Here is a 17,828-nt window from a genome sequence, read left to right as displayed (position 1 = left end):
GCTTGCCTTTGGGAATTGTCTTTGACACACTACAAAGGTTTTAGCAGAGGGTAGTTAACCTGGGTGGCAGGTTACCTCTGCGAGGACATGAGGCTGGACCTGGGCAGGGAAGCAGTCACCTCTGTGCTACACTGACCTGCTCCTTGGAACACAGCACACACAAAGCAGAAAGGCAGCCCCTCTTCCCAAGGTCCCCAGCGCACTTCCTATCAGCATTAAGTCAAAAGGAAGCCATTTCTCTCTCTTTCTCCAGGATTTGTTCCAACAGTTGTCCTTAGTCCTTCAGCCTCTGCTTGGCAGGCGACCAAACCTCCCCAACTCCCCATCCTCCATGGGGACTTTTCATACAGCTCTGCTTTTGGAAATATGTACTGGGCAACAACTGCTTTAGCTATCTGCTTCCACACAACAGTTCATTCATGCAAATCAAGGATTTGTGTCACATTCTGGACTAGATACAACCAATCCAGAGTGCTATTATTAAAGCATGTTCCTTGTACTGGCAGAAATGGGAAAAAAATGTCTTGTGCATGTAATGGTAAGTTCTTGCAACAATCCTGCAAGGCTAATTTGGGAGATGCTTTGAGTTTTTCACTTAAAAGCAACGATTTATTTTAATAAGGTCCACACAGATACAAGTAATCACACAGAAATAATCAACAGAGAGCATGAAATAGCATGAAATTAAAGAAAACGCCAAACAGTAGCTGACAAGCTTAAGAATTTTAAAAACAGAAAACAAAATTTTAACAAATTATTTCTGTATACTTTTTATTTAGACCACTGTCAGTAAATTCTGCTGTATCTTTCTATCTATATTTACCTTTGCCATAGAGACAATCTGCATAAATATGTTTATTTATGAGAGCTAATTAAATCTCACAGTGTTTATTTTGATACTGTCAATGTACTACAGCAGCCACAGCACATGCCACAAGACCTCTACTTATAACATGTAATGATTTGAAATCACATATATTAGACCACGATGAAAAGCTAAAAGCAGCTTTAGGTAAGCATTAGCAGCCCGCAGTCTTGATCATGTCTTGGGTTTTAAGGCTGAAATACTTCTAACACCTCTAAAAACATGCCATTTTGCTCAGTTCCTATAAACAGACGTAGGTGACTAACTTCATGTGCATGAAATGAAAGAGATGCCACATGCACACGTGTGTAAATGGAAATCAGATCTTCAGAAGAAATGTTTTACTTGTACAGCCCTATTAACAAAATACTAATGCATGAAAAAATAACGTTAGAAATCTTTTAGAGACAACAGAGGAGGTTGATATAATTTTCTCAAAGAAAAGGTAGCAGAGTCATGTCGTCGTGTTCCCCCCTGCTCCCCCCCCCCAGGAAAAAAAAAAAAAATAATATATATATATATATATAAATAATAATAATTCAGGGAATTAGTGACATTGACAGAATTATAACCTAAATTTTGTGACTGGAGGTAACCTGCTCTTCAGCTATGAGCTCATTTTGAAAAGTAGAGGGCATTTTTTCAGTCACTTATCTGTACCACAACAGCATATATCTTTTCACGGTGTCCCACCCTTAGCGTGCATTATGCAGTGAAGCCAGAAGAACACCTTTCTCTGCAACAAATTACTTTGTGCTAAACCTAAAAGGATTTTTAAAAACAAAGCCTACCATCTTTGCAGGTCTTTCCATTCTCAAGAAGTTTCACACCAGTGGGACATGCACACTGATAAGAGGGCTTGGTAGGAGACATCAAACACAAGTGGGAGCAGCCACCATTATTAATTCCACATGGGTTTGTAGCTGTTAAACATAAATCACACAGATTAATGCTTCTGATAACGAATGACCTCATCTCATGTGTCAAGACACATACGGTGTTTGAATGGTAGAATCGGTGGCAGCATCACAGATTAAAGAAGGAAATGATAAACACAGAACAAGTAAAAATTAATTCCAAGTGTTGAGTAGTGGGGTATTTATGGTACCAAAACGCATGGATGTTGAATGTTTCCTTTCTTGGGGAAGTAGCACTTAGCTCTAAACAAGAGCCTTGTTTCATCTCTGTTCTTCTCATTTTCACAAACTATTAAACATGCTGGTGCTGAATAGGCTGTATATAATATATATAAATGCAAACACAGTAAATTAACACAATGATTAAGACAGTGGTTATTACACAGAACTAGCCTTGCTTAATATCATCTGCCAAATTAACATTACTTTCCTTTCAGGAACTACTACTTGGAAAAAATATGAATACCATGCTGCCTAATGTTATGGCATATGAAACAGACAAAGGAATATCACAACAGGATAAATGTGGCTATCAGAAAAAGCAAGTGACTTTTTTTTTCCACATTAAAAAAAAAAAAAGAGAATATTTGAATTTTCTTTTTTTCCCCTCAATCTCTGCATTGGAAAAGTTGCATCATGACATGAGTGAAGCCACTCACCACTATACAGAAAGCCTAATTAAGATTTTTGCAAATCAGTTCCAACTTGCTATTAAAAAAAAGGGGGGGGGGGGGGGGGGGGGGGGGGAAGCAAGACAACTTACCATTTGGCTGCCTCTTTTGGCTGAAAGCATGGATATCCATGGGAGAGAAGATGTTGGAATGTATTTCACGCAGGTCCTCCCCAGAGTACTTGCTGCAGGCCAAGATTGAATGTGTGTTCCAGTCCGTCCAGTACAACGTGTCCCCAAACAGCGTCAAAGCAAAAGGATGTGGAAGGGAGCCTTTAACCACCGCTTGCCTAATAGAGTACAAAAAAAAAAAAAAAAAAGTGAAAAAAGTGAATACTCAAACACAGTTCATGATGCAGTTTTGCTCAAACTTAGCCTTTGCAGAGTAACTACTGTTGACCAAAACTTTCTCCTTATTTTTGGGGAACAAGTATAGTATGCACAGTTTGATGAACAATTTTGGACAATAACAGTCCTATTTTCAGGCTGCCTGCTGGTAAAGTCCAAGAGACACCAACAGAAATCCTTGCCTAGGTTGGTGGTTGTTTGTTGGCGCTTTTAGCCCTCAATATCTGGGGGGCTATACATCACCATGTGCAACAGGGGAGAACACCGGCTGATTTTATGCAAATTTGACTGCAACTTGCAGATATATGATGTCCATCACTGTCAGCCTCAGCAAATTTTAAACTGAGACAGTGTTTAGTCATTTAGCAATCTATCCATATCTTCCAGTTTTGCCATTTTGAGCCCTCAGAAAAATACTTTAATAGCAAATAGCTTCACTGTAAAGAAATCCTGAAAGTTATTTTTTCATGTTTCATTATGATCATTATTAAGCTATTGTTTTTATTACAAGCAGTGCCATTAAACAGTTCTACTGATCTTTTGCCATAGTAATGGTATCATTTCTGAGCAAACTGGGTCACCGTCTGTCTCCAGGTTCATAAACAAAATTAAAGAGTATACCCATATATTTTATGTATATATATATGCACACATGCTCATTAGGCATCACAAAAATGCAGCATAAACATTACCGAAGACAGTTTTTCCAGGTTCTTGTGATGTAGAAACTAATTATCTATACCGAAGTTCCTCAGAACTGGAATTAAGTAGCTTGACTCTTACTTTTTTATTTAGAATCATAGAAAATTTGAGGATGGAAAGGACCCCGGAGGTCATCTGGACCAACATCCTGCTCCAAGCAGGACCACACAAGTACCATTTACATAAGTGATTCTTCCCACCTCCTCTCTTCTTAATTGTATGTGCACAAGCATCCAACACGTATAGAAGCCCCCCCTGAACAATGGAGACAGCCATCTATCTATCTCCCGGACTAATAGCCTAAGGGACTGACACATAGCTCTACTACTTCTTCAAGTATAGGGCATATTATGATCACCAGCTTCCCAATTTTCTTCTTGCAGGGAAGAGAGTCATTATCTGTGTATTTACTGAGAGAACACCCACACACTATATACATCTTGTTTGCAAAGAAGTCATTAGCTGAACTGGTTTAGTAGAGGACAAAAATACTCTTATTTTCCAAATATTTTCTGTCAAAATATAACAAAAGAGTATATTAAAGCAAGAAACTTGAAGGTGTATTCTGCCAATGATTCTGAGTACAAAGAGACTGCAGTCATTACAGCTCTTTCACCTTAGCTTCTGCAAAAAGATGCATTATCTTTAAAGCTTCTATTTTTTTCTAGCTCCTGAGGAAAACACACACATTCCCTTACTTGTCACTCTAGTGTTCCAATTCTACACCAACCAAAATTTTCTATTTCTTGATATTTTGCACTGGAAAGTAGGACATATTATCTTTTCTTTCTTATCTCTGTCTGGAGTCAGGTATATATTTGCTTCTAATTAAATGCACAAACTAAACATCTTACAAAAGACTACTGTAATATAATTTACAGCTGAAACCTACCCGACAAACAGCAAAGCCAAAAAGACACAACATACTCTTGCAACAAGAATAAAGGCATTCTAATTCTGTAAACATTTTTGCCAACCCCACCCCTGAACCCTAAATGCCTTCACATTTGAATAATTTTAGTTTAGAGCAGGACTGGTGACTATCCAAGTCTTTATGACAATTTTCATCTGGGACAGAAGCAATAAAAGTTCAGAGCTCTCATAATGCCCAGACCTTCACCATAGACAAGAGACATTTTTCTGAGCCTCATCTTGCTGTTCACTCAAATCCTCAGATTTTTAAATGTGATTAGTACCCACCAGTTCTCAGTGAAAATAAACCTTTGAGTATAGTAGAAGCTGCTAGATGTGCCTAACTTTTGGGCAACCACCTATCATTGTAACAACGCATAACATCAGCTGTGACCCTTATTTAAACCAGCCCTGGAAAGATTCAGGAGAAGTAGGGAGCTGCTTCGTTCGACTGCACTGCCAGCCACAGCCTTGAAGCAATCACTTATCATTTTATTCAGTAGCTACAACGAACTGAGAGATGAAAATGTCTTTGGGCCCAGATACAACTGTACATATTGCTAGCATCTATTAAGGTGAGCATTACTACAAATAGCACTTCTGATTTTGCTAATGGGAAGTGAGCTTTTTTCCCCTCTGAACATACGTGATGGGCACCAGCAGGTTTGCCAAAAAGCAGCCAGGATGCAGTGGCTGGATTGCACTCAGCAGGCTGTCCCCAGCCTGACAGCTCTGCAGCCTAATAAGGGGAAGGAGGAGAGGGGGGAAAGGGCTGGAGAGACATGGTGCTAAAAAGAGAGAATGAAGGGAAGAGAGCGCAAGGAAGAAGCTTCCCTTGGCTGCAGTAATGCAATTATGCTCTGCTGTGACCTGCACTAAGGTCTGCAGAGCTTTGGTTTTGGTGGCTGAGAAGAGGGGGAAGAACTTCTGGCGTAGCCAATTATTTATTAAATATATTTGAGTGAATGTACAGGGCAAGAATGTCACCTGCAGCATTTAACTGCTGTGTCTGTCTGACATTTACGAGCATGAGTACCCACCTGGGGTCAAAGAGCAGCCAGGTCTCCATGGCTTTGGCCTCACTTAATAAAGCCACTGACCAGGGCACCAGCTGTGGCACTGCAGGTGTAATTGGACCAACATGACCTGACAGCTTGTCAGTGGCAGCTTCCTTCAGCCTGTACATTCATCTCAGGTTTGATTTGAATGAGTGATACAACAGCAAAAAGCATTGCATCCTGTTCACTAAGCTCTTTAGTTCCTTCAAACTGCTGCACTCATCCCATTAGCCTTGTTAAAAGAGACACCAGAGATGAGGAGAAAAGTGAGAGATAAGGAGAAGTAGCAGCATTATGAGTTCAGGAGACATCTCTAGGGCTTCAACAGGATGCAAATTGGCTACATATTAGATGGAGCTAAGTACGCAGTAACTTTAATAATCTTCCCTGTGCCAAGCATACAATTACACAAATTTGCCTTAAAAACCTTGATGGTGATTGACATTTAAAATCTCACAATCTCTCTTCTGTTTAGTTGGCTGTGAAGGAAGTGCAGAAGGAGAAAGCACAGAAGGAAGTTACAAAGAGAAAAGAGATAAAACAAGAAATTTCCACAGAAATTAAATTCTACCTGTGCTGTAGATCACATTTTCCTAAATACAACTATTTATAGTATCATCATGGCAATCAGAGTTGCAATTACAATAAAAACTTATTATACTAAAGAATTCCTTGTAAGGGGGTGTCAAGAGGCAGGAGACCTTTTCTCCATTAACACCAGTGACAGGACCCGCGGGAACGGGGTTAAGCTGAGGCAGGGGAAATTTAGGCTGGACGTCAGGAGGGGGTTCTTCACAGAGAGGGTGGTTGCACACTGGAACAGGCTCCCCAGGGAAGTGGTCACTGCACCGAGCCTGTCTGAATTTAAGAAGAGATTGGACTGTGAACTTAGGCACATGGTCTGAACTTTTGGGTAGACCTGTGCGGTGTCAAGAGTTGGACTTGATGATCCTTAAGGGTCCCTTCCAACTCAGGATATTCTATGATTCTATGATTCTATGATTTTCTACTGCTTGAAGAAAATGCAGAAGCAATTTAAATACATTCACTTTTGTTCCATTCTAATTATGCTAGAGACCCATGAAATACTTTGTGAAGATAATGAAAAAGAAAAAGACTAAACAAGTTAAAACAGACATTACAAAAGGGGCTACTGAACTCTCAAGCAGAATAAACACAAGAAATTTCAGAAAATCTACCTAGAGTTGTACTAACAATGACAAAAGCTTCTGCTTCAAGATAATATCCTTTTCAGACAAAGAATAAACTCACTTGAAATAAAAATTAACAAATGACAAATTTAAATGACAAAGATTAAGTTCAAATTTCCACCCTTCATGGCAATCTGGATTTCCTTGGTCTGCTCCCTTCCCCCTCCTCCCCCTCCCTGTCCCCCCACCTTTTTTTGGCAACTACTAGAAGAATTAAAATCCAAAACTGGATTATAGCTATGAAATCTAAGAATTCTGACTTTTCACCCTATGATTTTAAACAGAAAATAATTTATGCTGCAGCTATAATAGCAAATGTAATTGTAGCTCCTTTATCTCTCCATAAAAAACAGATACACACTTTTCATCAACTACATTATTCTTTCTATTCTGGTGACACTACAGCTATCTAATTTCAAAACTTGTTCAGAATAACTGCATCCTGGCTTGTACTTCACTGCATCATTAACATCACAGCTCATCAGTAATGAAACTCGTCTCTGTGTTGGGTCTAATGCAACTGAACAAATATGTGTATATATATAACAGTCAAGATAAATATTATGCTGAAATAACAGCTAGCTAAAATAACATTTCATTCCAGAATAGTTATCGATACAATCCAAAATACAATGGAGCTGTTACCAACTGAAAGAGAAGAAGAAAAAAAGCCATACCTGAGACGAATTCCAAAATCTGCACAATGCAAGTCAAGACTAAGATAACCAGAGCCCTCTGTCTAATGCTGTATACAAAAATCAATGATTACTAACATCTCACTCCATGTGTTTTTATTAATAGATACAGGTACGCACAGAAGTCACACACAGTCTTTACCTGCATTCCTTCCGTTTACCTCTGAGGCTGCCTGTACTCAGTGGCAGAGAGCAAGAATTTTCACATCTATGAACCCATTTCTCCAGCAACCCTCTGGAGGATCCCATATCTATTTCCATCTCCTAAGCTATCAGGCAGTGAAAAAAATATGTTGTTGTATCACTCTTTGCAATCCAATTTCAAATACAACTGTGAGGACTGGGAAAAAAATAAAGTAGTTCATCTTACTGCTATATTTGCAACTCTGAAGAGTAAATATTCAGGACAGACCTGTATTATAGCTCTCTTATACCTCTTAACCTTTCTCACACAAAATGAGCAGGGTTAGTAAAGACATACGATTAAACAAAACGATTAAATCAACCAGCCAGTGAGACTCTGCACACGTGAGCAATTCAGTTATGCAGCCTGAGGATACAGCAACCGGACAAGAGATGATGCTGAGACATTGCCGACAGGCTTGTGGCTGCAACCCTTTCCACCAGTGGGTCAAGTTCTGTAATTGGATGCACATCCACAGCCTAAGCCAGGGAGGATCAACCACCATGCCAAAAGGTGTGCTCAGAAAGCACAGAAATGATTGATGCCTGTTTGCACATTCAGCCAATCCAAGATGCCTTAATTTCATAAAGCTAAACCAATTCTTCAACAGTAAGGTACAGCGAGACACTTACATGGAAAATGTAAGTGAATATATAAATATAAATACAAAAATACATATTCACTTAAAAATATAAATATGTATATATTCACTTTCATTTTCCATACAAGTGTCTCATATACATATATATATATATATTCACACACATATTTACATATGTTTGTGTATGCATATATTTTTACCACTGCACTTGCTACCTGAACATCTCTGTTTCAATAACCAATAACCCAAAGAACTAATGTGAGTCAGCACCTGCTTTTTAGGCTATCATAGAATCATTGATCTGGGGGAAATAAAGAAGGATCAATTACTATTAATGGAGGTATACTTCCATCTTGCTTGCTGAAAGATTTGGAACAGATTATTAACGTCTGCAAAATTGAAGAAATACATTAATAAGATATACTATGCAATCCCTATAATTACTGACTGAAGATTAGAGTTTTAAGCAGTGAGGAACTGGGACAGGAGCATAAAATGGAGTGAACATTTAAGTTTGCATTTGTAGTTCATCATATGAGGCTCTAGTGGTACTAAAATGAGCAGGAGCTGTTTGTAGTATTCATTCAAAAGTGGACAACACTACCTTTTTCTGCTGCATTTTCTTATACTAGTTTTACCCAGGCAGCATACATCCTGGTTGGCACCTACATATGCGTTGAACACTAAATTTCTGAAAATAAGGAAAAAATTTATATCACAACTTCTTTCCCATAAAAGTTACCATACTGGGATCCAATGACAATACAATATTAAAAGATGGAAATTCATACCATCCAGAGGTAAAAGCTTCCTGATTAATCTACATGTTGTTGAAAAAGTCTTTAAGGGATGCTCATATCTGCATTTACTGAATGTTCATATATCTTCCTTCCTACACTATACCAGATACATTTTTAGTTAAAAAATATCTGTGGGCTACATTCTTATCAGGCTTTCTTGGTATAAGAAAACAAGAAACAAAACCAACCAAAACAAACAAACAAACAAAAAACAGAACAGAAATTTACTTTGGAATTTCCATCATATTTTCCTTTGTGGACAACAACAAAATGTCTTCTGAACCTTACTTTTAGTGTTCATTACATGTTAAAGAAAGCATACAACAGACAGGTTTGCATGACGTAAATTATAATGTTCTATGGAAAATGTTTCTCTCCATTTAGATATTACGTAACAGCAGAGCATTCAGGAAATTCCAAGAATTACAAAGCTATCACTGACAACTGGAAATATTAGCAAGTGGCCAAAGCACTTGCAGGATGAATCCTGCACACCACCAGGTGAGGCAGGGTGGAAAGACAGCCAGCTGTATGACACCACACTCTACCACGGCTGCCACAAGGTAGGGCAGGGAGCTCTGATTCTCTCAGAAGCTTCAGAGGTTTCCTCTTCTGCCAAACAAACAAAAACATCTGTAAAACAAACCCAGAAAACTAAGCTGGAATTTGACCATGAATGCTTGCTCAAATATTCCTATCAGAATACAAGCCTGGTTCTAATTACCTGAGAAGTAAACAGGAAACACTACTTGTGGCATATACCAGGGTCTTTCAAAAACAAAATATTTTTCCTTTTGCTACTTCTTTAAGCTGTGATTGCCATGTACTTACAGAAACTACACATTAACAAGTAACAGGTCTAGCAACGACACTTCAAACCCCAACTCTCATTAAAGTTTGAAGAAGTCAGTCAGAAGTAAAGCTGTGGTTGAGTAATGAAGTCATGCCGTGGGTCATTTTTCAGTCAAACATCGTCATGACATGCAGCATAGACGAAAGGCCTCTGGGAAATAGGGGAGGAGACTGGAAAGCTGCGGGACAAGGTGATGGAGTTTGCAAGGAGGTGCACAGGTAGATCCACTGGCTGCACGTGGTGTATGTACTGCATAATCTGCAGCTGCTCTTCATTTGCTTTCAGCCCAGCTGTGATCCTGAAGTAACTCTGCATATATCATCTCAGGCCTCAGAAACAGCTCTGATGAGGTGTGGCGTTGCTCTGCCTGGGCTCATCACCCTGTACTTTTATTAAATGTCTACAAATATGCAGAGACCTGTGAACTAGTGACTCTAGCCAGACACAGCCTATGCATATCTATCCTACACAGTCAACTACAGATGTATCGACGCTCTACCTTCCCAGCATTTTATTTCAGAAGTGCCTTGGGGAAGAATCACGAGAGTCACTCTAGTGCTGTGTCCAAATAATTTAATTAATTCCGCTTTGGCAAGGCTTCTCTAGCAGCTTTAATTAGGTCATTGTTTGTCTTCTGCACTGTCCTGTAATGTGTTGATGAGGTATTAAAACAGAGACTTTTCACTGCAGACTGGTTCCTCCTCAGTGATTGAAGTTATTAAATAGCTTTTTCTCATGGAAATATACACAATGATACAGTATTTTATACCTTGCACATAACGTTCTATACTGTACACATTATACACAAACGATTAAAAATAAACCCTTCTAAATGCAGGGATACAATATTTTTAGCTTTTCATCAAATCTGCAACTAATGATCTGGCAGACAGACCTGATCTGATGCTTGAAAAAAGAAAATACGAAAAAAAAAAATCAATGCTTGAGTGCAAACTTAAGACATTCACCTCCTTGCAAGAGCTCCCCAGCTTTTTGACAGTTGCTGAAAGTATGTTTTCTTACAGTGGCCTCAAAACCCATCTCATTAGCACAAACACTTCCTGGGGGACCTTGTAAGTGCATTTCCCTTCAGCCAGTAACGTGTTAACTTATTAATTAGAACTGCTGCTGCAGGGTAAAGGAAAAGAAAATTAATTCAAGAGCTGCCTTAGCAGGCCAACCTATCTCGGGTACTCTACTCACAGGAGAGCTGTCTGCAATTCAGTTTTGTTTAATTAGTCCCACAAAAAGCAACTGTTCACTCTGATAAGAGCAGGGCAAGAGCTGGAAAAAAAAAATCTCTTCTGTGCACCAATTTAATTTTTTAATTATTGCATTCTGACATGAAAAACTGCTTGTTCCTTTCTCTCCCTGGCAAACCAAGGGCATTAGTCATCAGCTTCTGTGCTCTTCCTCTTTATTCTAATGAGCCCATCACTGAAGTAGCCAGGGCTAGCAAGTCCCAGGGCTGGCAGGTAACTATAGATGATCACCATAAAATTTACTGTACAGATTTCCTCATGAATTTACAATCCTGACACATATTTACTGAGTGCTACTGCCAGCACTGTCACAGTGCTTCCTAATTTTGATGCAGAGGCTCACGGGCTCTAAAGGGCTTTATCTAGGTCCTGCCTGAAGAGATGACAAAAATCTAGGCCTTCTGTGTTTGTCCCCCTGCATGTTCTTCCCACCTGCCTACTTTACTCTTCCATTATCCAGACCGCTGCACAAGAAGCCAAGCATTCATGCATATGAATGGCCTTCTCTGACAATAAATCTTCAAATTTTAGTTCTTGTGTACTGCCAGGTAAAGAGATGTGATAGTCAGTTTACAGGAATGAAGAGACAAAAAATGTTATCATTTCTTACACTTATAGAAATATGTCAAGAATGTTTCCCTTTTACTCATTCGAAATATTAGAACAGTCTGAACCTCAATACGTCAAAATTCATCTGTGTGACACTAATTAAAATCTTTTGCTATTTACATTGTATTTTCTCTCATCATCCAAACCACAAATGCAGTTTTCTTTGAACTGTTTGAAATTCCTTTTTGATATAAAGATGTTAGTTACTGCTGAATTTCTCACTTCCACCATAGCAATTACAACTCATGTCATACCGAACTATATGTAGCTTTTACAATCACACCTATCTACTATAGACTCCCTCCTCACACTGTGGATCACTGAAAAAAACAAAAACAAACAAACAAAACCTTGAGACACTTGAGATACTTCACTCATCTGTTTTCTGCTATAAGTTAACAAACCTAGTCAAATCCAGAACATTTACTTTATGATCATTTACAACAATCACATCTGTTTTAATCAGGAGTAATTTAGCTATCGACAAGAACAAATAAATAAATAAATAAATACATTATAAATATAAAAAGAGCAGTTAGAATAATGGTCTATCAAGATCAAATCACTAAAACCAGCAGATTATAAGGAAGCCAAAAAGTCTGTTTCAAATTAAATTACACAGCAAGTGATGATGTTCTTGTCATTCTCCATTCTTAAGGAAAATGACTTTAAAAGGTAGCCCTCTTAAAAAGGGATTTTAAAGGTGGTGGTGGAATAGAAAAACTGGCCTAATCCCATTATGTCATCCTTTCATGTGAAAGCAAGACTATACAATCATTCTGGGTGTGTCTGTTAAACATCCATCTCCTCCATGTCCATACCCAATACATTTTGTATCTCTTGGTCAAACATTCAGGAACGTAGGGAATCACAAGAAAAGGCTTCCTTAACACTTTTATGGCTTTATAGGTACAAGGGACCCTAAATCACTGTATTTGATCCACCTGACCAGAGAAGAGCTGAAATAAAGTGTCCAAGAGCAATTTGTCCAGCTGCCAGACTTCTCAGGAGTGCACAGCAGACAGTGATGGGAAACAAGAGATAATTTTGGGTGAAGGTATACAAGGAGCCATGGCTGCATTGAGCAAGTTCCACCATTCACAGAAAAAAAACTGCTTAGTTTTTCCTTTTTGGGAGTGGGGATGAACAGGAGAATAGACTGAAAGGGTTCTCTCCCACCCCTCTACCCCCCCGTAAAACTTAGAGGGGAGATCTCAGAGATCTCAAGGATTTTTTGTATGTTTGCAATAGTATATTTTGTTTTTAATCAGTTATTGACAAAGATGACTAAGTAATGAGTTAGGAGATAAAATACATAATTAGTTGTTGTAAAATACTATATCGAGAAAGGTGAATTCTGTTGATTACCCAAAAGACAATATTTAACAAAATTAAATCACTTGAAACAGCCACATTTTTTTCCCTAAGATAAACAGAGGCTAAGAGGTCAAGCAGAGAAAAAAAAGAAAACACATAAAGACCATTGTAGAACAGCTTAACTTCTGCAAGTCTTTCCTTTTTCCCCTATGATGTAATTGCAAAGAATAAAAAAATAATAAAAATGCTTGGATACAGATGTTGACTATTTTCTGAATCTTCAGAACTTTCACACACGCCTAGGGAAAAACAGGTGCTGTTCCAAGCACTGTGTGCTTCTGACTGCTTAAGGGAAGTCATATGCACTTCCCTCTCTAAAGACTGTTTCCCCTTTCTCCCCTTCAAATGGTAACATATTAGCACAGTTCCATGAAACATTAATATTTAAATGTTTTTAACTGATACTGAAATTTATCAGTAAACTAATTATTTTGGTTTTAATGCATAAAAATAATTAGGATATCTAAAATTTAAGTTACTCATCTATGCAGGTCCTTATTGCAGGTTTCACCAATTCCAGAGAATTTACTCTGGAATGTGGTAAATGATCCAGGAGGTTTTGCTTTCCATGTCATGAGACACAACCATTAGATACAACTCCCTGCAGACAGACAAGGTTGGGCAGCCCCTTGCACCAAGAAAGATCTGCACCTTAATGGCCTCATTTTTAGTATGAATCACTTCAAGGTTAGCCAAAGGCAGGGAAAGGTTGGGGGGGAGAGGGAGGGGATGGGGTTGAACACTATTAAAATAGAAACAAAATACTGAAACCAAGAGTATTTACACTGCTGTGGAACAGATCATCATGAAGGGAAAAACTGCAAAGGAATCTGAAGCAGAACACTGAAAATGCAGCAGTGACTGCAGGAAATTTCTGTGGAGCCAGAAAGACAGGAGACACTAGGTCTAGGTTTGTGCTTTGTGGGAAAAACATACAGCTTTGGATAGTGGTGGTGTCAATTTTGATCAGTGGAATCTTTACACACAGTTACCATTTCAAAAGTCATCTCTGCATCTTGCATCATGTTATTTAAAGCAGTACAATTTGTTGCAGAGCCTGATACACACACACTGTCTAACAGGGCATCAGCCAGAATGCAGCAGCATGTTGTTGTAAAAAGATGGCCCTTTCCATCTCATAAATGGAAGACCCCAAAAAGAGTGACTCAAGAATAAAAAAAGCCACCTAATTATCTTGTGGGACAAATTCATAGTGGGGGTTCTTCAGGTGTGACCATATCAGTAGCCATCATGAAGTTGTGTTTTCTTCTCATTGTTACTGTTTGGGTTGTTTTAGTTTTGTTGGTTTGTTTCACTCCTTTTGCACCAACTGTGAGTATGTCATACTCATATAAGAAAGCCACATTTGGGCTGTAACTTTTCAGGTGGCAAGCTGTCACTGAGACTCACATGTGATCATTTGAGTCGAGATGTGTCTTTTTAAAATTCTGTTACACATCTGGTTTCATGACTCTCCATTCTTATCAAAGGAAATGTTTTGTTTTGTTTTGTTTGTTGTTTTTTGTTTGTTTGTTTTTTAGCCCCAAACCATTTTTACCTGGAACACCTTAAAATCTTTTTCCCTGTTAACCAGTACCAATTTAAAAAAAGAATAAAACAGACTCAAGTTATTACTATACATGACAATTTCTATCCATTTCTCTTCATTACTTGAAAACTTACAGGACTGTCTTCTTTCTTAAAGCAAGTATCACTAAGAAATCTCTTTTAGTACTAATAAGCTTGTTTTCTTGTGAAATAAATAATAAATTAAGGACTACCTTGGAATTATATACCCATGTCTCCATGTTTTGAATTCACAAAGATAGTTATAACATTTGTACCCAAGCACACAAATTTAAAACTTCATCCAATTCCTGTTACCCTCTCTAAATAAACACCATTACAAAACTACTGCATAAACTTTTGGTCACTTAACAGGCAGACATTAAGAAGAAAATGACACCACCTTTCAAACCAGCACTACAAAAAATCATGGAGTTCAAAATAAATACACAAACATAGTGGATGCTTCATACATGCTGCCTATGCTCCAACTCAGAAGTAAACACAAAACACCTATCTTGTCATTAAAGCGTTTCCTGGGGAACCTAAATTCTTGTGCCAGGTTAATGGCAAAAGAAAGGACTAAGATGTTGGAATGAAGAACTTAAGATACTTCATGCCTAGATAAACCAGCAGAAGCAACACAAGAGTGTTCAAAGGATAACCTCAAAAATCATATCCCATGTGATACCTGAGCACAAGCTGACTGTGACTCATTTTGGTGCAATCAGTACATAACATAGCTCTCAGGCAATGAAGAGGGTCATCCTCCAAATTAAGGATAAATGCATATATACAAAGTATCAATTATACCCTTAATTAAGAAGTAACCATGACTGGATCAGAACGGATTACATCATCATTATAAAACTGTTAGAGAAGAAACAGCCATTTTAGCATGGTTCACTGTAAAGACTTTTCCACTTCTTTCCCAACTCCTATCATTAATAAAACTGAAAGACTTAATGAAACTAAAAGATCATCATCTATAAGGATCCACTTTTTCAGGTTATTTTCTGCATTTCTAAATATCACAGCAAGAAAGGAACAGAAGACTTATCAAAAATGGAAATTTCTGCTAATAGTCTTATACTATTAAGAATAGTATTCAGGGATTCCTTTATAGGACTAGTTCTGAGAAAAGACTTAGTGGGTTACAGGATACCTCAAAAGAAGCACACATTCAACTTCACAGTTCTGGAAGAGGGAGAATGGGGAAGGATGAGAGTGTCTGATAGCACTAGTTGGCTTAAAATTTTGCAAGTGCTAACATGCCAATTCCCTGCAACAGAGCTTATGATATTGCTTAAGCAACATCTTCTAAGAAAAGCACTGAATTACATAGATCAAACAAAAACCTCTTACCGATGACTTCCATCGAGATTTGATTTGTGGATGAAATTCAGTTTAGCATCTGCCCAATAAAGTTTCTGTTCCTCATAATCCAACGTCAATCCATTTGGCCAATAAATGTCCGTGTTGACTATAATGGAGCGGCTTGAACCATCCATCCCAGCACGTTCTATCTTCGGCACTTCTCCCCAGTCTGTCCAGTACATGAACCTATAATTATTTAAAAAAGAACAAAGAGCAATTGTATAAATCTACAATTGGAACATTGGATACAACTTTGAGTAAGGCAAAGGCTCTCTCTGTTTTGCGCAGACAGTGTTTCCAGAGCTCTGTTCTACTGCGTATGGTACACATGTCCTGGAAACACAACAAAAACAAAGTCACTTTAAAAACTGGAGAAAAGCAATTTAAGACAAATGCATAGCACTATGTCAAGTTATACTTCCAAGTGAAAAAGTTGGGGATATCCAACAGAACTTGACAATAATCTCGGAATTTAACATTAAACAACAAAGACGGATATTACAGTCATAAAATAGACTTTGCAATATGGGTCAGAGCATTAGGGGCCAAAGAATGATTTGTAGGTGACATAGCTGATACATATAAGCAGTTAATTAGATTTGATTGACGGCCAATTCATGTCCTTTTTTTTTTTTTTTCTCCCCCCTAAGAGAAATTTACAGAAAGAAAGCTAAGTCAACATGTTTAGAAGCATAATTTTCACCCACTGATTGGACAAAACACTGTAAAGTCTTCTAAGACTGGGGAAGCGAGTTTTAAAACGTGTTAGCAAGTACTGGCACATGTTTAAACATTACTTAGCAAGTGATGGGGGGAGGGAACTTATCTAGATGCATACAAGACTGAGGTGAAGCTAGGGAAATCACTATATTATGGCTATAGGCTAGTGAGAAGGAAGAATATTTGTCCATTTTCTGCAGGTGGTAGAAGATTTATTTACTTTTCTGGGTTGTTAACAGAATGCAGAATTAAACAGAAATAATATGTAATGTAAACAGATTAGACAAAGTATGTCAGTGAAGCTTGCTCTGTTTTTGTTGTTGCAGCTGGGACAGATGAAAAGCCTACTGTCCTAAATTGCTTCTCATAACCCCATGACATCTGCCAATATACCTGCTTGTATCTGTGCTCCCTAACCTGCCTCAGTCAAAACAATCCAGACTTGGAAAGATCTGAGGCCTTTAAACTAACCCAGATCATCACACAACCACAATACATGTATGTCACTATATGGTGCCCACATGTGAAGAGGCCTGGCCACCCATCCTTTAAAGAAAAACAAATGTGCAACACATTTAAGAAACGGTTGCAGATGAAGTTATTCTTGGCAAAGATTTATTTTTTTTTTTAAAAAGTCAGGAAATTCCATGTCATATTTTTCCCCTTAATTCATGTCTACAGCATGTTTTTTTTAATGCACAGCTATATCTGTGGACAGAAATGCAGCTGATTAACACAAATATTGCCCTATTCAATCCCAAGTGAGTCATTCTTTATGGAGCAACTTGCCCGTCTTAAAACACAGAGCACAAATATCTGAAGAGAACATGTGAAAATTCTGTAGACATGAATGAGTGCTATAGAGAAACTGTTTTCCTGCCAGTAAGAAGAAAAAACAAATAATCTCCAGATAGGTAGCACAGTAGCAAGTCACCTGGTCAAGCTGTGCAATAAAAAGAACTACATACTTGAAAAAAGAAAAGTTAAAAAAGTCAGGCAGCACTTTGCCAGAGAGCATGTGTGAAAAAGATGAGAGAAAAAGAAATAATTATTTTAAACTTCTTTAAAAAGACCCTTCTTTACGCCAACTGTCACGTCCAA

At 38.1% G+C, this 17,828-nt stretch overlaps 1 protein-coding gene across 1 annotated transcript in view; it reads right to left on the bottom strand.

The window, feature by feature from the left end:
• LRP6 (LDL receptor related protein 6) overlaps window positions 1-17,828 on the bottom strand; it is a 125,035-nt gene that overhangs the window by 57,076 nt on the left and 50,131 nt on the right. The window contains 3 exon segments of the mRNA XM_032191628.1: window positions 1,657-1,788; window positions 2,546-2,742; window positions 15,996-16,193. Of these exon segments, the coding sequence (XP_032047519.1) occupies window positions 1,657-1,788; window positions 2,546-2,742; window positions 15,996-16,193 (527 nt within the window).

Source organism: Aythya fuligula, chromosome 1, assembly GCF_009819795.1.
Source record: "Aythya fuligula isolate bAytFul2 chromosome 1, bAytFul2.pri, whole genome shotgun sequence".
Classification (NCBI taxonomy): Eukaryota; Metazoa; Chordata; class Aves; order Anseriformes; family Anatidae; genus Aythya; species Aythya fuligula.
Note: the sequence above shows the minus strand (reverse complement) of the source record. Positions and strands in the feature narration are given on the sequence as shown.